Source organism: Saccopteryx bilineata, chromosome 11 (assembly GCF_036850765.1).
Source record: "Saccopteryx bilineata isolate mSacBil1 chromosome 11, mSacBil1_pri_phased_curated, whole genome shotgun sequence".
NCBI classification, from domain to species: domain Eukaryota; kingdom Metazoa; phylum Chordata; class Mammalia; order Chiroptera; family Emballonuridae; genus Saccopteryx; species Saccopteryx bilineata.
Window position 1 is genome coordinate 26,762,096 of NC_089500.1, and position 24,561 is coordinate 26,786,656.

Here is a 24,561-nt window from a genome sequence, read left to right on the forward strand (position 1 = left end):
GGTAAGAGACTACATTCCCAGCCTCATCTGCACATATCTATAAGACGTTGTTCTGATAATTTTACCGAGGGAGCAGTGTTTTCAAATTTTGGTCAATATTTATAGATTGTATATGTGTGTATAGTTTTCAAATAGAAAAAGTAAACATTCCTTTGTTAAATAGGGTTACAATGTAAAAAAAATTTTACAGTAATACCTGAAAGTCAAGTAAAAAGAAGATAGTTCTGTGGAGGCATGAAAAATATCTCATTTAGGAACATACTGAAAACAAAGTGTGGCGAATAAATGGCCACACATTTTTTCACACTCTTTTCATTCAAGGTGGGAACTACATTCCTTCCCCCTTGAATCCCGGCAGGCTCTGTGACCGACAGATTTAAGCCACAGAATATGACAGAAGGGAGGAAGTGCCAGCCTGCCATCCAGCCCTCAGAACCCAACACTTTCCATTTCCGGTCTCTGGGACCACCTCCTCCAGGAGGCCGGCTCTGGGAAGCCCCAGCCTCAGAAAGACCTGCACAGGTGACTCAACTGACAGGCCGGGCTGGGAAGTAGTATCAGCTACCTGTCTTGTGAGTGATCTGTCACTGAGTCACATCTACAGGTGATATGTATTATAATTTGTTCAGATCACAGAAAACGCTAGCCTTTTTCAGCAAATGAGGACACAAGAAGTCTTCAGCCCAAAGAAGACCCTTGGCTGACCATTCTGGGACCCATGCTGGGAATTCCAGCCTCCAGAGCTGTGAGAAATAAATTTCTGTTGTGTATAAAATACCCAGTCTCTGATATTTTGTGACAGTGGCCTGAAGGAACTCAGACCATATCTTAAAATATTGTTAATATGTGTGAATATGGCAATCTCAGAATAGCCTATGTTCCTTCATTTAAACATATCAACGGAAGTCATAGTTTGTAAAACTTACCACAGCTTTTAACATAAGTGTCCATCACCTCAGCGCTGATCCCATAGGGCCCATTGTCACTTGGTGCATATTTTCTAAAGAAGTTCTGAAAAGATGTTATCTGCATGTTAACAGTTCAATAATCCTTAAACACATTTGTCATTTCAAAACTATATAATGACCATAGGTGTCTGATCTAAAATGTAGTCAGTAAGTATAAAATGTGGACTTTAGGAAGCATATTTCTCAGGAATAAGTCTACTGCTATGCTTACAAACTGTTAAGACAAAAAAATAAACAAAAAAAACTACATAATAACAACATATATATGCTGCTATTTCTATAACCCAGCAAAAACATTAAAGAAAACAGAATAAAATTACTGCTATATTTCCATATTCAATGTATCACTTTGTTCAACTTTCTCCTGAAAGTGAACATCAGGTTTCTTAAATGTCATTCTCCTGAAAATGAACATGAGTTGTTCATTTTTAAATTACAGTCAGTCTTTGGTATTCACAGGTTCCACATGTGTGGATTCAACTAGCCACAGGCCAAAAATATTCATGAAGGAGATATGTACTATGGAGTTAGGCATACATGGTTACATCTGTATTAAACATATACAGACTTTTTTCCTTGTCATTATTCCCTAAACAACACAGTAAAATAACTAATTGCACTGTACAGTACTAGGTATTACACAATCTAGAGATGACTTTAGGCATATGGGACAATGCGTATTGGTAATATGCAAATACTATGCCATTTTAAAGGGACTTGAGCATCCACAGGTTTCGGTATGCTTGGGAGTCCTGGGACCAGTCTGTTGAGGATGTTACGGGAAGACTGTGCCATTTAAGCATAGCTACTAAAACACTATTATCACTAACAAGCTCGATAAAATTACGTCAAAATTTTTAAATAATTATAATGCAAGAATTTATTTATAAGTTGTATAAATCTTTAAATATATAGATACTATACCTGAATGCTTCCTTCTGTATCAAGAACTTCAGCAACAGGAACGGACTGAATGAACTGCATGAAGCCTACACAGAAATACAGGCATTGACTCATTAAGTAGTATTGGTTAAGCAATAAAAATAAACGTTCTCCTAAGAAAAACCTTCCTTTGCAAATGTACACACTACATACCTGAATAACTTAAAAAGCTCTGCAAACACTAAGTTTATACTGGTGTTTATCTCATAAAAACTACAAGGAAACTTTCATTTTTTTTTAAATTTAAATGAGAGATGGGGAGATAGAGAGACCGACTCCACATGCACCCTAACTGAGATCCACTTGGTGAGCCTCATCCCGGGCCAATGCTGCCCAACTGAGCTTATTTTTAGCACTTGAGACAGAGACTCCATGGAGCCATCCTCAGTGCCTGGGGCCAATGTGCTCAAACCAATCGAGCCATGGCTGAGGGAGGAAAACAGAGAGGGGAGGGGAGAGAGAGAGAAAAGGAGAAGAGTGGAGAAACAGGTGGTTGCCTTTCCTGAGTGCCCTGTCTTGAAATCAAACCTGGGATTTTCATATGCCTGGTTGGTGCTCTACACCACTGAACAACTGGCCAGGGCTGGAAACTTTCAAAAAATTAAGCTAATCTAACCTGTATGTTTCTCTAGGCCAGTGGTCGGCAAACTCATTAGGCAACAGAGCCAAATATCAACAGTACAACGATTGAAATTTCTTTTGTGAGCCAAATTTTTTAAACTTAAACTATATAGGTAAGTATATTCCTTATCAAGGTAGCTCCTCCATGTGGTAGTTTGTGAAAGAGCCACACTCAAGGGGCCAAAGAGCCGCATGTGGCTTGTGAGCTGCAGTTTGCCGACCACTGCTCTAGGCCAATTTCTATTATTGTACACAGGAATACAAAGATTGAAGAAAGCCATTCTTCTTAAATCTGGCAAAAAAAATTTCATCTTTCATATTCTGTAGTTTTTTAAAATATCAATTAAAAATATTCCATTCCACATTTAAATCACTTCAAGAAATCTGAAACTATGACTCAATTAACCCTAAAACTACTATGTTCTTTAGCTTTTTTGTTTAACATCACATCTTCTGCCGTTTACTGGAAGATAGTATAAATCCTTTAGACTACCAAAAAGAAGGGGGAGGAGAGAGTACACAGAACAAAAAGGAGAAAAATCTAGGAACAACAGGAGTATAAAACAACAAATACATGAAAAAAAATAAAAGCTGAATGAAAGAAACGATTTTAGGACCATACACACAGTGATCTGGTTTTGGTTACTTTGTATCATAGTTATTGGCATGCAGATTAGGAGACTGGATATTGCTTTAGAATATGCAATGTTTCATCATTACTATATCATAAATATGAAATAGTCTTCATAAATTCACTTAAGATTTTTATTGTTTTTCTATTACGTAGCAAGAACTTTGCCAGGTAAAACACAGAGCCTTGACCTGCCTTCATAGATTACTCAAGCTTGCAAGTTTTATTGGGATAATTTTTTTTTTTTAATTGAGAGGCAGGGAGACAGAGAGACAAACTCCTGCATGCATCCCAACTAGGATCCACCCAGCAAGCCCCCTACTGGGGTGATGCTCTGCCCATTTGAAACTGCTGCTCTGTTGCTAGGCAACCAAGCTATTTTAGTGCCTGAGGTGAGGCCATGGAGCCATTCTCAGCGCCTGGGGCCAACTTGCTCATTTGAGCCATGGCTGAAGGAGGGAACAAAAGAGAGGGAGAGAGAGAGAGAAAGAGAGGGAGAGGGGACGGGGTGGAGAAGTAGATTATAGTTTCTCTGTGTGCCCTGAGAATTGAACCTGAGACTTGCACACGCCTAAGCCAGACAGCCAAGGCCAGTATAAATTCTACAACTGAAAGGTTACTATGAAGAGAATAGTGTAGGGAGACCTAAATTACAATAGAGATCAGAGGGCAGCCGACAACTGGAGCCATGTTTTGAAGGATAATAAAAGTTAATAGGTAAAGCTGTGGAGAAGAACCGCTGAAGACAAGGAACACAGCATGTGTGAAGACCTTAAGGCTGGAAAGACCACAGTGCACTTGAGAACATGGAAGGTGGTCAGTGTGGCTAAGGTCAGGAAGCAAGGGGGAGAGCGGCAAGGGAGGCCTCAGAAATGAGGCAGGAGGAATGTCACACCGGCCACAACTAAGCCGAGGCTTTTGTCTTTGTCCCAAGAGAAATGAAAGCTAGTAAATCAATTTAAGCATGAGAGTCAAAAAGTTTATTTGCAATTTTAATAAGCTCACTCTGAGAGGAAAATGAGAAGAGGAGTTACAATCCCAAGCATGTGGAAGTGGCCAGGGGAAGGGCAGAAGCCTGAGAGAGACTCGTTCTCCAGGGCACGGGAGGGGAAGGAGCTCTACGCATCACAAGACTGGATGAGATTCACACAGGCACGAGGCTAGCACTCCTAGGGAATCTTCCGCCAAACTTCCAGAGGTTACTCAATTTCACATGTGATACTACAGATCTGTACAGAGATTATTTAATTAGTGGCTTTTATAAGCAGAGCACAGAACAAAGGCACTCTGGTCACAGTAACTGAAATAATGATTCAAGACACAGATCACCATACAAGAAACTACTGTGAATTATATCCAGTTTTGAATGCAAAGAAACACATTATAAAAATTTTAATTTTTCTCCCAAATAAGATGTTTACTGATTTCGAAGGGAGGGAGGGAGGGAAGGAGAGAGGCAAGCAGGCCAGCTCAACTGGTCTTCAATGCTACACATGAGTTCAATTTCTAGTATGTTTAATGATTTTCAGTTAAAAAAGGAAAACTATACTCACTGGTCATTAAACAATCACTGTGTAAAATAAACTTACCGTGTTTTGTACTAGTGGCTAGTACTTTATAGGGTGTTAACTTCAAATCCAAGTTTTCTTTCCGTAGCAGCTTTGATCAAAAGACAAAATATATTTGCTAAATGTAAATATTGTTATGAAAGTTTTACAGGCAAGTGAAATAGCAGTCTACTAAGAGGTTCATGAGGTGAACCGAATTTAAGGTTTAACTAAATTAATTAGTTAACATAATTTTCATCATCAAAATTAATTTACTTAGCTATTACTAGATGGTATGCCAAATTTTTACCTTATTGTAAATCACTGTTTGTAGTTTTCAATGAATAGTAGAATTCCTCCTACTAATTTATGCAGTCTTTTCCTGTTCATGAAGAATTTCAGACTCAGAAAAAAGAAATAAGGGCATATATATTCCTTTAAGATCCAGGGATAGGGGTAGGATTTTAAAAAGATTATCTAGTTGACTAAGAAGAAGGAAATTGCTAAATCCAACATTGAGAGAACTTAATTGGGGAAAATTTTTTTTATAATAAAACACATGCAGTTTCATTTTATCTGAAATGCCTGATGAAATTCATTTTATCTGAAACGCCTGATAAATGCCTTATTCATCACTGAGCCCGATGAAGAGCAGACATTCTGCATGTGTTCGCCATGAACCATTCTCTAGGGTACAAAAACAAACAAATTTGTTCAAGGTCAAGTGGAGACTGCTGAGTTTTCTGTATTGTATCTGAATGTTACAAAAACACCCTGTGTCTACATAGAGCACATGAACTAAACCAGAGTTTTCTGAAATGAAATAGCGTTTCCCACCGACATCAGGTTACGCTCACCTTGTCCATGAGTGAGATGATTTGAAGAATAAGTTGATCTTGGCGTAAATCATCCCCATGCTTAAATATAACTGGGTATTTGCCTCCATCTTCTGTCTTAAAGAATAACTGTGCAGGCATAAGGGCACTCTGGAAATAAAAATATTGTTTTCAAATCTGGATGGAAGTTAATGTATGAAAATTTATTACACACAGAAGACAATGCTGACACGTAAGCTAAACACACAGGTGAACAGGACTTAAGAATTATGATGGACGGGCAGCAAGATGCATTCGGGTGCCCTGGAGGAAACAGTGGGCTAGCTGAGTCCGAGTTCCACGAACAGTCAGCACGGCACTGAATCCAGGCTGCGCCAGGTAGGAGCTGGATGAACCGCACACATTCTTATCCCATCTCCTCATCTGCACAGCACAGAAAACTCCTTCTCCACCGGTGTTACTAAGGCAATCTGAAACTGGAGAGGGTCAGTCTGGCCCTGAGCCTGATGAAGAGCAGACATTCTGCATGTGTTCGCCATGATTACTGGTATTATGAGCCACACTGGAGTAAACGAGGTAAAACCATGTGGCATAAAAATGCACCAGATAAAGAGGCAAGAGGCCTGGCTTCCAATGGCAGGTACGGGACAAGCTTTGCAGCTTTTAGACTTATATTACTCTTTCATAAAACGAAGGGAGAGCTCAAATACCTTTATCTTTTATTCTAGAATAACTATGTTTCCCCTAGAATCTTCCCCGTAATTAGATAAAGTTTGACTTAGGGTATGTGTTTAAAATCAACAAATAATGTCATTAAATTCTCTTTAGAAACAAAACCTCAGATAGGACAGCATCCCGAGACAACCATTTTGAAGGTAAAATGTCAGAAAACTCTTTTGAGAGACATGCCCTATTGATATTTATTTATTTATTTATTTCTTACAGAGACAGAGAGAGAGTCAGAGAGAGGGGGAGATAGGGACAGACAGACAGGAACAGAGAGAGGTGAGAAGCATCAATCATTAGTTTTTCGTTGCACCACCTTAGTTGTTCATTGATTGCTTTCTCATATGTGCCTTGACCACGGACCTTCAGCAGACCGAGTAAACTCTTGCTCAAGCCAGTGACCTTGGGTCCAAGCTGGTGAGCTTTGCTCAAACTAGATGAGCCCGCGCTCAAGCTGGCGACCTCGGGGTCTCCAACCTGGGTCCTCTGCATCCCAGTCCGACGCACTGTCCACTGCGCCACCGCCTGGTCAGGCGCCCTACTGGTTTTGATTACTGAAGAAGAAATTATAGATACTAGATCTTAAATCAAAACAGTTATATATACTTATATTTATATGTAATATATAAATATATATAACATTTTTTTCTAGCATTTACTAAATCAAATAAAATTGTAGATATTGCCTGCAATGTAATAATTTTCAAAGATAGTGCCTCTGTTCTAGCTTTAACCTTTCGAGTAGTATGAACGTTCACGTACGTCCCTGTGTCTCCTACCATTCAGAGTATGATCATACATGTGTAAGGCAACACTAAAGAAAGGCAAATGTAGACTGACCTGTGGTGGCTCAGTGGATAAAGCGTTGACCTGGAACACTGAGGTCACCAGTTCAAAACCCTGCACTTGTCTGATCAAGGCACATATGCAAGTTGATGCTTCCTGCTCCTCCCCCCTTCTCTCTCCCTCTCTTTCTCTCTCATCTCTAAATAATGAATAAATTCATTTAAAAACATTTTGGATATCATTTAAAAAATAAAAAGATAAAAAGGCAAATGTATATTCTTCTTTTTCCATAAATTGGTTATCAAACAAACATAATTTTAAATTAATAAAACTGCAACTAGAATTAATTTCATTTTTTGAAAAAACTCACTCCTGGGGGTCAGTGAGCATGAAAAATCCTCACTATTGAAAGGGTTAAAGACCTAGGTTCCAATCACAGACGTTAAAGACCCATCACAATTACCTTGAACAGTGTAGCTGTTTCTGGTATTATTCCTCTAATTTTCACCTGGGGTTCTAAAGGCAATGGGATAAGTTCCACATCTGACAAGTTCATCTTTTCATTGTCTCCAAGCAATGCCTGTAGCCTCTCATTCTAGGAGAACAAGTCAGAAAGGACTGATTAGGCTAACATTTAAAAGGAATACTAGTTTACAAAACATGGTAAAGACATAAAGACTGAGTTCGTTAACTTTAAAATATCTGTGAATCACCAAAAAAAAGATGTGCAAAGAAACCTAAAGGAGACAGTGCCAGGTGAGAGTCAGCCAGCTGTAACCAGCTGACGGCAGCAGCAGCGTGCTCTAACAAGAGCAGTCCTCTGACTACGGAGGGCTGGACTTTCTCAAGGTTAGGGAATACATTTCTCTTGCTGATGCTGAGGATCAGGAATATACTCAAGCTGAACTAAAAGATTTGATTTCTGTTTTCAAAGGATGTGTAAAGTCACAAAGAGAAACTAATTTCTGGAAGATTAATTTTTGCATAACCAAATATTAAGCAAGAATTTTATTATGCTGCTCCTGTGCATGTTTTAGGGTTAAAAAGTAAACTCAGTTCACTCAGAGAAACTTGGGCCCTATCTTTTTTACTGTTCATTAACTGACTGATCAAACTTGTCATAAGATAGCATCACTGACTTTCTTCAGCTCACACGCAGTACTGCATTGGGCCAAGATTTCAAGTCACAGGGAAATAGCTTTGTCATTGAGGACCATCTGTCATATTTAGACCAAGCCCTTCCATTCAATTTCAAAAGAACAATCTATTCCTCTGAATGCTGTGAGAGTCGGGCATTCTTGGAATAGATGAGCTGGTTCTTTAAGGGGAAAACTTGGCTTGTCAGTCTCAGCAGCACAGAGCACTTCACCTGTAACAGTGTGGAAAGGATGTATCTGTCAAAGGAGAGGACTCAGGAATCAGAGATGGAAGTTCAGAAAAGTTTCAAGGACCAAGACATACAACTCAGCTCTTTCCCTTTAGTAATACTCCAATTCTTCTTTTGACTCATGGAAAGTTGAAGCTAGAGTCAACGAAAACCGTTATAATTTCTCCATATCCTCTACAAAAACCAGTAAATCTATCTAACCAAATATACCATCAGACATATACTAGTATAAAGTAACATTAGTTCATGTGAATTTCCAATTACCCAATTGTAACCAATTTCTAGTTAGTGTGCTAATAAACAATAAAATAACCAGAAAGCAGCTAACAAGAGAAGGGCGAGAAATCCAGCCACTTCTTCCCACCTCCACTGCTTTAGGCCCTGGGGTCCAAGCCATCATTTGTCATCTGGATTCCCACCAACAGCCTCCTGACTGCTCCTCCTCTTCAGCCTCTGCCTCTCAAGTGTCTCTAACCAGAAACAACTAGAGTGTTGCTGCTAAAATGAAAGTCAGATTGTATCACTCCTGTGTTCAAACCTCCAGTAGCCTCTCCTCTTATTCAATATTGAAGTCAAGACCTTACAGGCTTATAAGGATATATACTATTTCCCTATTCTCTGTCCTCTACTCTTCCTCATATTTTCTTTAAATTCAAACATGTCATACATATGTCCCTGCACCAGGGCCCTTGCACATGCTGTTCCTCCAGCTGGAATAGTCTTCTCTAGAGATTCACACGGCTTGTTTCCTGATCTGCTTCAGGCCTTTGTTCAAATGTTAACTTCTCCGTGCGGCCCTCCCTGACTGTTCCTCTGAGAAGAGTGAATGATGCCTCCCTACTTGAACCCAGCCCTTCTGACTGCCCTTTCCTGCTTTATTTTTTCTCCACAGCGCACAACATTCTATCTGGCACACTAAATATTTTATTTATTTACTTTGTTTACTTTCCCCTCCAATAGAAATATAAGTTCCATAGGGAAGGGATTTTTATACTTACTGTTGTAGTATCCCCAGAACCCAGAAAAGTGCTTGGCACAGAGGAGGCATGCAATAATACATTTTTATAGAACAAATAAATTTATAATATCACCGAAAGAATAACAAAGTGAAAAGAGACTACTTAACATATAAAATAAAACCTTTACTTTTTAACAACCATCCATAGAACATAGTTTTCTTAGAACTCAACCGTCTACTCAGAGACCGCTTCTAACAAGAGTTTTTCCTAAACTAGAGGTTGAGACAGAAAAAAGATAGCAATAAGAGTGTCATTTGTTTCACCAATTTGACACATAAAAATGTGTTTCTCTTCATCCTGCTTTCTCCCTCCTACCCTTGTGAACATTATTCCATGTGAATACCTCTGCTAGCAATGCTCTTTGGGCCTAATTCCCTGTCTTTGAACTCCAGACTCAGTTTCCCCTTGTCTTCTCTCCGCTTTCTTCTCAGAGGCCTGGAGGACAAAGTAACATGGACTGTGTAGTTTAACAAAGGCCACTAAAAAAGACCTACCCGCCCACTATGGGACTAGGGAAAGATGAAGATTATCAAATAGCTCCTTCATATAATTTAGGCTATTGATTAGAAAAAATAACATGAGACACTCATCTGTTCTAATCAAGCCATAGCCTCACTGATGAAAGATCTAGTACTAACCATGCAAACAGATTCAAAGCCAGCGCCGTTCCAAACAGCGAGTGGGCAAGTCACTCCAGACCTTCATCCTCACTGACAGATCTAATCTACAAGGTTCCCAGGGGTCCTCTCCACAGCAAACAGATTATATTTTAGGATGCTAAGATTCTAAAATAAGAGCCAATAAAACATTATAATTAAAAGTATGGACTCAGATGTCTGGGTACAAATCCCAATGCCAACACTTCCTGAAGACACAACAAATTAACCTCTCAATTCCCATGTTTCTTTACAATGAGGATAATAATAGTTCCTAACTTATGGGGTTATTGTAAAGATTAAATCAATATACATATAAACTCGACCCTGGCCGGTTGGCTCAGCGGTAGGGTTTTGGCCCAGCATGTAGAAGTCCTGGGTTCGATTCCAGGTCAGGGCACACAGGAGAAGCATCCATCTGCTTCTCCACCCTTCCCCCTCTCCTTTCTCTCTCTCTTTCCCTCTCTCTCTCTCTTTCTCTTCTCCTTCTGAAGCCAAGGCTCCATGGGAGCAAAGTTGGCCAGGGCACTGAGGATGGCTCTAAGGCCTCCACCTCAGGCACTAGAATGGCTCCGGTTGCAGAAAAGCAACAGCCCAGATGGGCCAAACATCGCCCCCTGGTGGGCATGCTGGGTGGATCCCGGTCGGGCACATGCGAGAGTCTGTCAGTTTGCCTCCCCACTTTTCACTTTGGAAAAATACAAAAAAAACCCAAAACATATAAACTTATAAAATTGGATACTGTACATAATCAGTACTTTTAAATGTTCCTATTACTAAAATTACATAAGATTTTCATAAAATACATTAACCTAAAAGTAAAGTACCCAAACACAGACCTTTATGAAACTAAGACATTCTTAATCATCAAAAGAAAGCGAAGCCCAGGGGTTTACCTTTTTCTTCCGATTTCCGCTCTCCCGCTGCACCGCCTTCATGAGATGCACCAGCCGGTCCACAAACGTCTGCTGTGCGGCCAGCAGGGAACGCATGACTCTGACAGACTTGTCACCCTGAAGGGAGTCAACGGAAAGGAAATCAGCGCTATGCAGTGTAACGATCAGGGTTTCTTTAATAGCATGGGTGATCTTTACTCTTCTGATAGCTGAAAACTTCAATGCAAAGTACAATGGAAAATGATTAATTATCTTGATTCAGAGATAATGAGAAACCTCTTATCATAAATGTCACTAAGTCTTCCACAGTTGAAATACATATTATCTGAGTATTCGGTGACCGCAAGAGTCTATCAAAAATAGCACTTTTCCCCCACATACAACCATGTGACAAGATAAAATTCATTCACCCAAAATGCCTTCCCTCATTGATTCAATAAATATTTGGACGCCTGTGATGTCTTCAGAAATGCACTGGGGATTTGGTAGAAACAATATTATCTTCAAGGAACTAAAAATCTATCGAAAAAAGGGTAAAGTTCTCAAATAGCAATGCATTACATGCTTGCTCAGTATAACAGAAGTCATAAAAACTAAACGCTGTAATGTCTGAGGCAGTGATTCCAAGTTCATAAAATACTAGAAAATACACTTTCTCATTTAATCTTCCAATTACACCAATGAAGGCAGCTGGGAAGAGTATCATCCTCATTTTGAAGACAAGAAAACTGAAGTTTAGAGGAACTAAGATTTCTTCACAGAGTGACAGATGCTGTAGCGAGAGAACTGAGGTTAGAAAAGAGAACCGAATGCCTATTTGCTAATCAGTTTGATGTACAGACGCTCTGAGAACTACAAAAAAGTTTAGTGTCAAAGACTTCAAAAGAAGTGATTTAAATATTTAATAACATGAAACAGAAGATAAAAGATGCTACGAGTAAATCTTTCTGTAAATAACAGATTGTGAGTTTTCTTTTTATTGCCTGTGCCCCCTCTGCTGGCTGAACTGTGACATTGCTTTTAAGAGTCACATAAAGGCTGACCAGGCAGTGGTACAGTGGATAGAGCATCCGACTGGGATGCGGACGACCAGGTTCGAGACCCCAAGGTCGCCAGTTTGAGCGCAGGCTCATCTGGTTTAAGCAAAGCTCACCAGCTTGGACCCAAGGTTGCTGGCTTGAGCAAGGGGTTACTCGGTCTGCTGAAGGCCCACAGTCAAGGCACATATGAGAAAGCAATCAATGAACAACTAAGGTCTCGCAATGAAAAACTGGTAATTGATGCTTCTTATCTCTCTCCATTCCTGTCTGTCTGTCCCTATCTTTCCTTCTCTCTGACTTTCTGTCTCTGTAAAAAAAAAAAAAAAAAAAAAAAAAAAGTCACATAAACATTAGGTAGAAAATAGCTTTTACATATCTCTAAAAATTGTTAATGAAAGAAAAATGTTTCATGCAAAGTATTTGCAATATGAGCATTATCAGAAATATGACCATTACTCAATTTCTGGGAATGTATCTAGTTTTTAAAATAAAAATAAGAAACAGAGATGGAAATAAAAAGCAAAGCTTTGGAGTTTTCTGTTCCATACATAGGTTTACTTCATTAACTCAGGGATCAACAAACTTTGTGGTCTGACCTGGCAGTGTGCAGTGGATAAAACATCAGCCTGTGACACTAAGGACCCAGGTACAAACCCAGAAGTTGCTGGCTTGAGCATGGGCTCATCTGGCTTGAGCATGGGATCATAGACATGACCCCATAGTCACTGGCTTGAAGCCCAAAGGTCACTAACTTGAACCTAAGGTTGCTGGCTTGAGCAAAGGGTTATGGGTTCAGCTGGAGCTCCCCGGGCAAGGCACATATGAGAAAGCAATCAATGAACAGCTCAAGTGCTGCAACTAAGAGTTGGTGCTTCTCATCTTTCTCCTTTCTGTCTGTTTGTCCCTTTCTCTTTTTTCTCCTTTGGGGAAAAAAACACACAAAACTTTCCATAAGGAGCCAAGAGATAAATTCTTTAGGCCCGGTGGCCTTTCTATCCAACTACTCACTGCTATTGTAATGCAAAACTGGCCCTCTACAATATGACTACAAAAGGCATGACTAGGTTCCAATAAGATTTTACTTCTGAACACTGAAATTTAAGTTTCAGGTAATTTTCCTGTATTGCAACAAAATGTTCTTCTTCTTTGACTTCTTTCAATCATTTGAAAATATAAAAACCATTCTTAGCTCAGGGGACAAACCCAAACAGGCAGCAGGCCAGCTGCGGCCCCTGCGCTGCCTGCCAGCCCCACACTACGTGGTTACCTTCAGCAATGCTTGGCTGAATCGCCTCATCACATTCAAGTACATCTCATGGGTCTTTGGGTCTCTCTGCTGAGTGTCTTGATCTTCACATTCCACTATCACATACCTTAAAAATATGGTAAGTCATTCAAATGAAATAAAATAAAACTCATATTCATTTTGCAAATATTTATGCCTTTCCATTAAAATATTCATATTTGAAAAAATAATTATGTGGGAGTAATGAGATATTTTATCATCACTCCTTCAAAAGTGAAAATATAATGAACAACAAATACAATCGTCTATAAGAGGTAAATTATATCTTATTTTGTAAAATATCCTCCCTAGATTTTTCTGAAAAATTTGGCATCAAAACAAGCATTTTCTCCTACTCCTTTATGAAGTAGATGGAGCATTAGCATATTCAGAACTCTTTATTTCTACCATGTAACTCAAGACCAAGACTATTTTCACAATCTCTGTTATTCTCTTGGTATTACTTAGGGCTCTCATTCTGAAAACCAATCTGAAGCCATTTTCCTTCATTAACATTCTTCTAAAGCAGTGGTAGTCAACCTGGTTCCTACCGCCCACTAGTGGGTGTTCCAGCTTTCATGGTGGGCGGTAGCGGAGCAACCAAAGTATAAATAAAAAGATAGATTTAACTATAGTAAGTTGTTTTATAAAGATTTATTCTGCTAAACTTAGCGGAAATCTGACATAAAATACTTGGTAAGTAATTATTATTATATGCTTTAACTTGCTGTAACTCTGCTTTATAAATTTTATAAAGTAAAGTTACTTCCCTACTTTATAAATCACCATTACTGTGGAACCGGTGGGCGGTTAGAAAATTTTACTACTAACAGAGATATAAAAGTGGGTGGTAGGTATAAAAAGGTTGACTATCCCTGTTCTAAAGTATGACTAAAATTTTAAAATGATTTTTCCTTTCTCATCCAATTTCCCCATTTTCCCAAAATCCAAATGTAATCTTTAATTTTTCCATCATAAAATCATGGTTCTAAAGAGTTAAAGAAATTTTAAATATTTTCTTACACCTATACGGCTTCTACTTTTACACAATCATATAAGCAATGATCTGGATTACACCTCAGAGCTCACGTAATCCAGTGTCTTGAACTGTCCTTTCTTTTAAAGTATAATCAATATACTGTATTATATTAGTTTCAGATGCACAATATAGCAATTCAACAAAATTATCATGACGACAGGTCTTGTAACATGTCACTGTACAGTTATTAAAATATTTTACTACGTTCCCTGTGAACACTGTGTCTCCACAATTACTTTATAACTGGAATTTTGTACTTCTTAATCCCCTCTGCCTTTTTCACACATCCCCTCTCCCCTGCCCTCTGTCAACCGTTAGTGTGTTCTCTGCTTCTATGAGTCTGTTTAGTTTTGCTTGCTTATTTATTTTGAACTTCAGAATCCATACATAAGTAAAACTATACTATATCCCTTTCTCTGATTTCTTCCACTTAGCATAATACCCTCTAGGTCTATCCATGTTGCAGTAAATATCAGGATCTCATTCTTTTTCATGGCTGAGTAATATTCTATTGTACATAAATATATATTTATATCTATCAATCTATCTACCTACATACTGACCACAACTTCTTAATCCATTCATCTGCTGATATACACCCTGGCTGCTTTCACATCTTAGCTACTGTAAATAATTCAATGAACATAGGGTCATATATATTTTCAAATTAATTTTTTTGTTTTCTTTGGATAAATACCCAAAGAATTGCTGGGTCATACAGTAGTTCTAGTTTTTATTTTTTGAGGATTGTCCATTCTGTTTTCCATAGTGGATGCACCAACTTACAATCCCACCAACAGTGCACAGGGGTTCCCCTCACAGCTTTGTACACCTGGCCACGTGTGTGCACACAGGTGCATAAAAAAAAAAAGTTTTACATTTTTTCTTTATATAACAAATGCTAGACTGTGGCCCTTTAAACTGATTTCAATGAGTTATGATGGATAGCTTGAAAATCACAGCTCTATACCAACTTGCTTATTTCATCATAGCAGAACTTAGAGGGGTTATGTCTTGACCATGGCAGTGCCATTAGTTGGCTGCAGAGCTAAAAATCAGAACACAAGACTCTAGGCTCCTAGGTCAGAACTCCTTCTGTTTTACTAAGCTTCCTTTCACACTGTGTTATCTTAAAAAGCCATGTAACCAGCACCATCTGGATTCAACCAGCCGGTATCACGTACTTCACCTCTTCACTCTAAAATAAAACCCCTTATTGTTTGAGATACAGTGATCCTAAATTTTTCTCCTTGAAACTACCTTTACCATGCCCCACCTATATGAACAGAAACATCAATGGTTCCCCCTTTTCCACTATTTTAAAACAATTTCTGGTCCAAACTTGCACGATGTCCAATTTTATGAATTCCCACTCTATTTGGGTCAAGCCCCTAACCACCCTTTGTGCCTTTGGTCATGTTGCCATACTGTCCATAAACACCTTCCTATCTCTACCTTTCCTTCTAAAATAGAGTGGCACCGATCTATTTCAGGAAGTTGTCAAAAGTCCTAACAACTTCATCCTTCTCTTCCTAGAATAGCCACAGCTTTCACAAGGCTTGTGCTGATAATTTTACCTTACATGTCACTATTTCACACGTTTAATTCCTAGTGCTCCTCAGAGGTTATAAAGAAATTGATGCCTGATGCCGTATGTTAAAAATTTTCAGCTTAACCAGGCGGTGGCACAGTGCATAGAGCTTTGGACTGGGACACAGAGGACCCAGTTTGAAACCCCGAGTTTGCCGGCTTGAGCGTGGCTCGTCTGGTTTGAGCAAAGCTTACCAGCTTGAACCGAAGGTCGCTGGCTCGAGTAAGGGGTCATTCAGTCAGCTATAGCTCCCCAGTCAAGGCACATATGAGAAAGCAATCAATGAACTAAGGTGCCTCAACAATGAATTGATGCTTCTCATCTCTCTCCTTTCCTGTCTGTCTGTCCCTATCTGTCCCTCTCTCTGTCTGTCACAAAAAAAAAAAAAAAATTAAATAAAAATTTCAAGAGCTAACAAACCCAATCCGGTCTTACATACAAGAACATTCTAAAAGTTGATAAAATTAAAAGTCTTCTCCTCCCAACTTCCCAGTGTCACGCTTTACTATTGTAACGGTGTTCTGAAAGTCACCAGAGTTGTATAACTTAGAATTGTCTGTAAAATGCTATGAGGAACTGAACCATGACACTATTTTCACCATGTTTCCAACAAGAGTTTTAAACCAAAAATTCAAGAAGATATTGTGAGTCCTGGATCCAGAATGCTTTCTAAAGTCACAGCTCACATATGACTGTTTAAAATAAAATTAATTAAAATTATAAATTCAGTTTCTCACTCACATTATCCACATTTCAAGTGCTCAGGGAATATATATGCAGCATGGTAGCTTATTTCCATCACTGTATAAAGTTTTACCGGACAGCTCTGTTCTAGATGAATAAGCTAAAAATAGTTAAAATAAACTCATACTTTCTATTCCAGGACAGTATTCCAGGATGTTTAGTCATTTTACGATATCATCTAAGAAAGTCAAGCAGATAGTCATTCTAAACTATAACACTGTCAATATGGTGATATTCAAATCCAACCTACACCTTTCCAATCCTTAAAGTCCTTAACTGTCTGCAAGACCTTAAGTATATTCATCTTATTCTCCTGTGTGTTTATGTAGCGAACTCCTTTCCAAATAAGCAACAGAGATGTCCACACTGTACAGGCTGCCTTCCTCTGTTAAGGTCTCCTTGACCACCAAGTAAACACAATGGCCACAGAGACTTCATGTGATTGAGGATACACACTGGTGCTCATGATAAAAGTCAAGAATCCAACATCTCATTTCTCAAGATCATTCAAGGCAAAGTTCTGCTGCAAAGAGAAAGTCCATATAAAATAAAAATAGCAGTGCTGTTTCCCAATATGAAGATAAACTTAGATCAAGACTAGAAAATGTACAGTGGTAGAGCATCAGCCTAGCGTGCAGGAGTCCCAGGTTCGATTCCCGGCCAGGGCACACAGGAGAAGTGCCCATCTGCTTCTCCACCCTTCCCCCTCTCCTTCCTCTCTGTCTCTCTCTTCCCCTCCTGCAGCCAACACTCCACTGGAGCAAAGTTGGCCCAGGCGCTGAGGATGGCTCTGTGGCCTCTGCCTCAGGCACTAGAATGGCTCTGGTTGCAACAGAGCAATGCCCCAGATGGGCAGAGCATCGCCCCTTGGTGGGCATGCCGAGTGGATCCCAGTCAGGCGCATGTGGGAGTCTGTCTGACTGCCTCCCCATTTCCAACTTCAGAAAAATACAAAAAAAAAAGACTAGAAAATGTAGATCGGAATCATTTCTGAATTCTCTATTTAGAGCAGTAAGTGAGATTCTAGAAAGCATGCTAAGGTACTACCTCCCTTCAAGTCTGTCAACTTCAAATAGAAAGGCAGACAAAACAGCCCAGGTACCCACTGTGAGATGACATCACTGGGCTACCTGTTTCCTGCCAATTTTGTTTTGCGGGGTAAATAACCTTTATTACCGTGAAAGGTCCTAAAGGTTTTAGAAAAACATGTCAAAGCATCTAAAGTTTACTTTCAATTTAGACATACTGGAATAGCTATAAAAATAAAACACTGAAACGATTTATAGATCCTGACGCCCAACACTTTACAGATTGGAGACTGTAACTCCCCTCTGTGGCTTAAAAGGTTGACGCTCCTCATTTCAAAAGGATTGCCCACACAACAATGGGCCCCTAAGGATTCGACTATGGCAGAAATCCCACTTAAATCATTGAGAAGGGAACAAATGAAAAAGGAAATTCAAAATGTTCAAAAGGAAATAAAGCAATCAATTAAAATTTATATTTTACATTTGATTAATACCTTTATACTACTCTGTCCATGTTTAAAGGAAGTGAATGATCATTTTAAACCAATTATTTGAAATTATTTCCCATATTCTCATATATAATCACAAAAGCAATGTCTACCAAAGTCAGAAGTCCACATTAATACCTCTTCTCCCTGAGTATTTGAATATGTAATATGCAGACTTAAATATGAGAAAAATAATTACTCCTCAGAGAGTGAGTAAATATGATACATACTAATGCTTAGATGAATCAAGAGTTATAGTAGAAAAACACAAATCAAATCTAAATCTGATGGAATGTTTATAAGACTGGGCACTGGGGTTGCACTTCCTTTATTATCTATGAAGAAAACAAAGTGGTCTTTCTAAATAGAAACTGTTGCCTTATTAGTAACAGCCCATCTAACAGGTTTTTGACTGTTCAGCTGCTCTCAGAATTGTTTGAAAACTCTTTCTACTTGAAATAAGAGATCAAAGATTCTATCACAACTAATTTCAGGTTTTACAGTGAAATGTGGTCTACAGTAAAATCTGAAGAATACATCATTTTAAAACACTACAAATCAGCATATGCGCTCAGCTCTTATCATAGTAACTCCTCTAGACTACAAATTCTGAGACAGAAAAACATTTCACGAATATTGCAAGAAAACTGAAACACCTATTAAGAAATTTTTAGTAAATGATTTTTAAAAATAGAAAATCTTAATTTTAAAATACCTAAGAAGCTTGTAAGTACTTACTCAAAAACTCGACAACATGCTCCACATTTCTTTCTATGTATTTCCTTTTAGATATTTACTTAAATTTTCATGAAAAAGTATTTTTCTGCAACACCAGTGAATAGAAATGTATTTATTAACAATTCAGACTGGGGCCCTGGCCAGGTGGCTCAATGAATAAAGGGTTGTCCCGGTGCCCCAAGACCCCGAGTTCAATTCCTGGTCAGGGCATGTACAAGAAGCAATCAATGAGTTCACAGCTAAATAAAACAACTAAGTGGAACGAGTTGATGCTTCTCTCTCTTCTCCTCTTCTCTCCCTCTCCTTCATTCTCTTTCAAATCAATGGGAAAATTAAAAAAAAAATTGGAATGTGGAGAAATTAGAAAGCCAGAGGTTACATTAAAAGGAAATAGTCACTATTAGACTATTTCCAATATGAGAATTTCTAAATAAATATTTCAAAGTAAAAATGGTGATTAACAACTAGCCAAAACTTCTTCTGGGTATATTTTTAGGAAATTTACTACTGTGAGGGAAATGTAGTTTTATGAATATTAAGTTAAAATTTCTAAAGTAAAAGAAACTATTTTTCTTTCCACTATGAAAGTCGAGAAAAAAAAGTCACAGGGTCCAAAGAGGGTAAAAAGGAAAGATTTAGTTAAGATAACTGATAGTGGCTTTATTCTTTGTGAAGAGAACCATAAAAGCTGAAACTAAACAATTATTTATTGTTTATATAAATAATGAACCCCTCCTTGTGTTTGTAGAGTTCTTTAATTTAGTTACCTACTTACTGGCTGCAGGGACAGTACTCACAATAACTACATCAGGTTCAGATAGTGTGAGAATGAAGTTAATGTTTGATTTGGTATACTAGATAGTTTTTCTAAACTCAGTCTAAAACAAGACATTATCGTTTAATTTTGTCACAGAAAATAAAATGCCTCATTTTTCTTCAAAAATAATGAAATTTCAAAATCGATATCCATTAATTGGTACTGTTTAAATAAACACAGTAAAGTGAGCAGTAAATCAGCTTAGAGATCATTTCTATAGTTAAAATACATCAGGTATATGGAGAAGTTTTAAATGTTCTCTCCAATGAGCAGGACGCTTCCAGCAGGCCTTACCCAGCTGGCTTGTCCGTGTGCTCTGTAAAACTGGATAAGGCTCCCCCGTCTAGTGTCCAATACTAGTGCTACCTTTTTACTGAACCAAAGTATTTCTTGTTGTGGCTAAGTTTCTTGTCCTTTACATGTCAGAATTCTGCGACAGATAAAGGGAATCTCACTTCCTATGAATTATGGCTCATGAAGTCAATCAGCCTCCCTGACCTTAGTTTCTTTCTTTCCTTCAACTCCAGAGACTGGAGGAACAGAGGTAATTATACTTTCATTACATAACTTCACAGTGACAAATGAGAAAGGGTCACTGAAAATACTCTGTAAATAGGAAAGTTCTAGATAAGTGATTTAATCCCAGTTCAGCTTCTATCAAGTTCATTTATTCATCTGTAAAATAAATAACTTAAAATTCCCACTTTCCAGTTTTGTATGTTTCCTGTGTTTTGGTAAACAATGTGAAAGCACACACTTCTAAGGGACTGTGAAGTATTACACTTAAACTACTTAGATACCATACAAGGCAAACAGGCACCAAATTGAAAAACCCCACTGCCCTACTTAACTTGATCTTAGACACTGAAAGGAGTGAAAGGAAGAGAAACAGTGGTGCCAATGAACATGTTCATGAGCACAACTGTAAAGGAATAAAGCTAGATATAAACACTGCATTTAGGCTTTTGGTGATTTCTCATACCTTATTTTAAATCGACTTGATGCTTATAGTATGGGGGAAACAGTTATAAAGAGTGATAAGAAAATAAACAAAAAATTTTTTTACATACCAGTATAAATAATTAGCCAATGTTGAGTTTTTGCAGGCTCTTGATATCAAGAAGGTACAGAGATCTTGCTGAAATGAAAAGAAATGTATATACATTACATGACCATTTGTTACTAACCATGAGAACATAAAAGAGTCTACATTAGCCCATCGGTTTCACCTACACATCTTACACCACAGATATCTGATTTCATGCACCCATCTATTCTTCCGTACAATATTTATTCTAAGCCAGACAACACTATGGGAGAGGTAAGGATCCCACGGTTCACAGAGCTCCTTGTCCAACTGAAGCTTAACATTTAGTGTAGGAGAGAGAGCGGTTTCCCAAAACTCCAAGAGAAACAGGGAAAGAAAAAGTAAGCAAACAAGATACTTCTCAGGTGTCAGGGAGGAGACAAGAATGTTGGTATCTGTAGAGCTAAGTGAAGGAACTCAGCGTGTTTGGTTATCACCTCGATATCCCTTAACACTTACAGCAGTACCTTGACACATGAGTTAAATTCGTTTCATGGCCGAGCTCGTGACTCATTTTGCTCATGTGTCAAATCAAATTTCCCCATATAAATTAATGGGAATGCAATTAATCCATTCTGGTCCCCAAAAACCACACAAAGTTTTTGTTTTATATGCTTATAAATAAGAAAATGTACTTTATAAATAACAAATACATATATATATATACACACACATACACACACACATATATACACACATAAGAGAGAATATAAAGAAATAAACTGATTTATGAAATGTATTTACCTTCAAGTATACTTGAAGATGCTGGTGGTGGGGGAGGAGACATTAGCAAAACAATGGCGCTTCCCAAGCAGGAAGGTAATTAGCAATTTCACAGATAGCTGCCCAGTGCCATTTTTACAATAAAAGAGAGCAAACTGAGAAAATACAACTTTTACAAACTGATTTGCCCAACAATCATTTTCTTCACTGACTTTTGGCTTTTTCACCACATTTTTCTTGCTTTCACTTAGAGGCTGTTTCAACAAAAACATTTCCATGGAAGTTTGTTTCTTCCTCCCTTTCAGAATGTTTGGCAAGCTATCTAGTGGAAAGTGGTGGAAGCTCATTATTCAAATATCCACTGGTGACTTAAGCAAAAAATTCCCCTCATGACTGCTGTCTCTCAAATTGCTCATGACTTAAAGTGCTTTTGTGTTAAGGTACCACTGTAATTGCTTAGGGATATCTTAAAGGTAATACCTGCTGGTGCAATATTATTAGCCTACTTGGGACAGGAAAGAGGAAGGGAAACGGCACTCAAAATAATTTCCACTGATTTCTGGGATAGCTTAGATTACTTGAACCTTTTAAGAAACTATTTAACTGAGAAAAGATAAAATCGCTTAATCATTAAATGACAACAAACAGGATCATCAGTCAAAAAAGAAATATTTAAAATATATTAAAATTATTTTTATTTTTATCCTACAAATTTTGAGTATTAGGTGGTGTGTAAAACAACATTCTAAACAACTTTCAGAATCCAGGCACTTCACACAATCTTCAGCGTCAATTATACTGGCTCAAGCTACCACTGTCACCTGGATTATTTCAATAACATCCCAGTAAAAGTCATTTGATCCCATGGCCTACCGGCCTTGCGAGACTATCTCTTGCTGTACCTCAGACTCATTCCCTCACCACGCTGCCCTTTGCTCACGCCCCGGGGCCAGGCACACTGTTCTCTGTAGTGTCCAAACAAACGTAAGCTCTGGTCGGAGGGCCTCTACACTTGCTGTACCCTCTGCCTGAAATCTCTCCCCAGATCACCACATGCTTGTTCCCTCACCTGATTCATCTTTATAAAGAGGTAACTTTCCAGAAAGGCCTTCACTGACCAATCTTTTCAAAATTGCAACTGACCAACCCCACCCACCCCAGCACTCCCTATTATTTTTCTCTGGCTTATTTTTCTCCACAGAAAATAAATATTATCTCCTCTGCTATAAATAAGCATTACTGACTATAACCAGCCCAAACAGAAGAACATAAGCTCCATGTGACAAAGATTTTTACTGCATTGACCCCAGCACCTAGAAACAGTTGCTGGTACATAACGAGAGCTCAAAAAACATGTGTGAGTGAATTACTAAATCTTCATCACTACCTTAACTTTAAAAGGGCAAGTAACTGAAGCTGAATGGCTCTTTAAAGGGCTGCCCTAAGGATTCTACAGTTTAAAATTCCTCTTTCAATATTTCTAATTATATCAAAAGGTAAGGAGACATACAAACTTTGGCTAACAGTTAAAAATGAAAACAAGAGTCATTCAATCATCAACATTAACTCCTCTAAGTTTTGACTAAAAGTAATAGGTATGCATTTTAAAAATCAACTGACCTTTCCAGTATCAAAACCTCTAACATTTGTTTTAAACATCATGGGGGTGAAAGAGTCTTCTCAAACAGAATTCTTAAAGAGGAATGCAACAATACCCACTAGTGCTTCTGCAAGTGCACTGTTGATGTGCCTTTCAGAGCGGCACCTGCAGTGAGGCCTGTGTTACCTCAAAAGTTAGTCTACTTCTCAAAAAGATTCAATTTTTCTGAGTTAGAAACAGCTTGACAGTATATTAGCCTTAGTATCAAAGTCATACATTTTTACAATGTAATCACAAACTACAGTAATGTTCATAAATATGTTAACATTGAGTTTCTTTAATAACAAAATATTTAAGTCAGTTTATTTTCACATTGCTTATGGATCCATTTATATGCCCAAAGCACCAATAAAATGCCTCGAATTGAAGATTATTTGGCACTTTTTGCTGAGAAAAAGTCATAAACATGCATCATAAAACAAATTATTTAATAAAGTTATAATATTTGGCTTATTCATCAAAATCAATGCTTTAAAAACTACCACATAATGTTTGCATGGCAGGGGCTTTCTCTCCCACAGGAAACTTGAAAAGTTCTGTGCTCACCTCCAGATTTTCACCATCTGAACCTTCTTTGGTCTTAGATGCAGGAGGAGGGGAAGACACTGGAGGAAGGGGGCTGGTTATAATTTGGGAGCTGAAAAAAAATAAGAGATATGTAAAATATTCTGTCTGGAAGAGAGGATACACATTTTTTTACAAAACAGTTCACCTCAACTGTGTCTGGGTAAGGTGTCTCTTCCTACAGTGTGTTCTGTACAACATCAGTCACATTATACTTTGGAAAAGAGGACCCACAGGCAAAGAATATGGGTAAGACTCTTAGAGATGTGTGTGTAACACTGCATATTGATAAATACTAGTTTTTTTAAAAGCCCATTTTACTTTAAATTAAAGCATTTCAGCTTTTCTCAAACATATCTGGTGACAAGACCACCTCTACCTACATGATATATTTTTTAAAAATACATAAATTAGTGACCAGCACACCATGATTTGAGAAACAGTGGGTGACAGTTTATAATGTCATAAATTCCTAAGCAGAGTTCTAGAAAACACTGTATATAGCATAAATAAGGAGGAAGGTAAATCTGCATGACTAGAGACTGAAGGCCTCTAATGTACAGTGGGAGAAAATCCAAGGGCGTCTCTTCTCTTAAAAACAGAATAGGCCCTGGCCAGTTGGCTCAGCGGTAGAGCGTCGGCCTGGCGTGCGGGGGACCCGGGTTCGATTCCCGGCCAGGGCACATAGGAGAAGCGCCCATTTGCTTCTCCACCTCCGCCCCCTCCTTCCTCTCTGTCTCTC

At 38.3% G+C, this 24,561-nt stretch overlaps 1 protein-coding gene across 4 annotated transcripts in view; it reads right to left on the minus strand.

Annotated features, from left to right (window-relative positions):
* PIK3C3 (phosphatidylinositol 3-kinase catalytic subunit type 3) overlaps positions 1–24,561 on the minus strand; it is a 575,824-nt gene that overhangs the window by 485,762 nt on the left and 65,501 nt on the right. For all 4 annotated transcript variants that reach the window (XM_066246827.1, XM_066246828.1, XM_066246826.1 and 1 more), the window contains exons 12-20: positions 23,802–23,892; positions 20,856–20,923; positions 13,323–13,428; positions 11,016–11,132; positions 7,521–7,652; positions 5,567–5,695; positions 4,752–4,821; positions 1,893–1,957; positions 927–1,011 (exon numbers count right to left, since the gene is read on the minus strand). In XM_066246827.1, the coding sequence (XP_066102924.1) occupies positions 927–1,011; positions 1,893–1,957; positions 4,752–4,821; positions 5,567–5,695; positions 7,521–7,652; positions 11,016–11,132; positions 13,323–13,428; positions 20,856–20,923; positions 23,802–23,892 (863 nt within the window). The remainder of the gene's footprint in view (positions 1–926; positions 1,012–1,892; positions 1,958–4,751; positions 4,822–5,566; positions 5,696–7,520; positions 7,653–11,015; positions 11,133–13,322; positions 13,429–20,855; positions 20,924–23,801; positions 23,893–24,561) is intronic.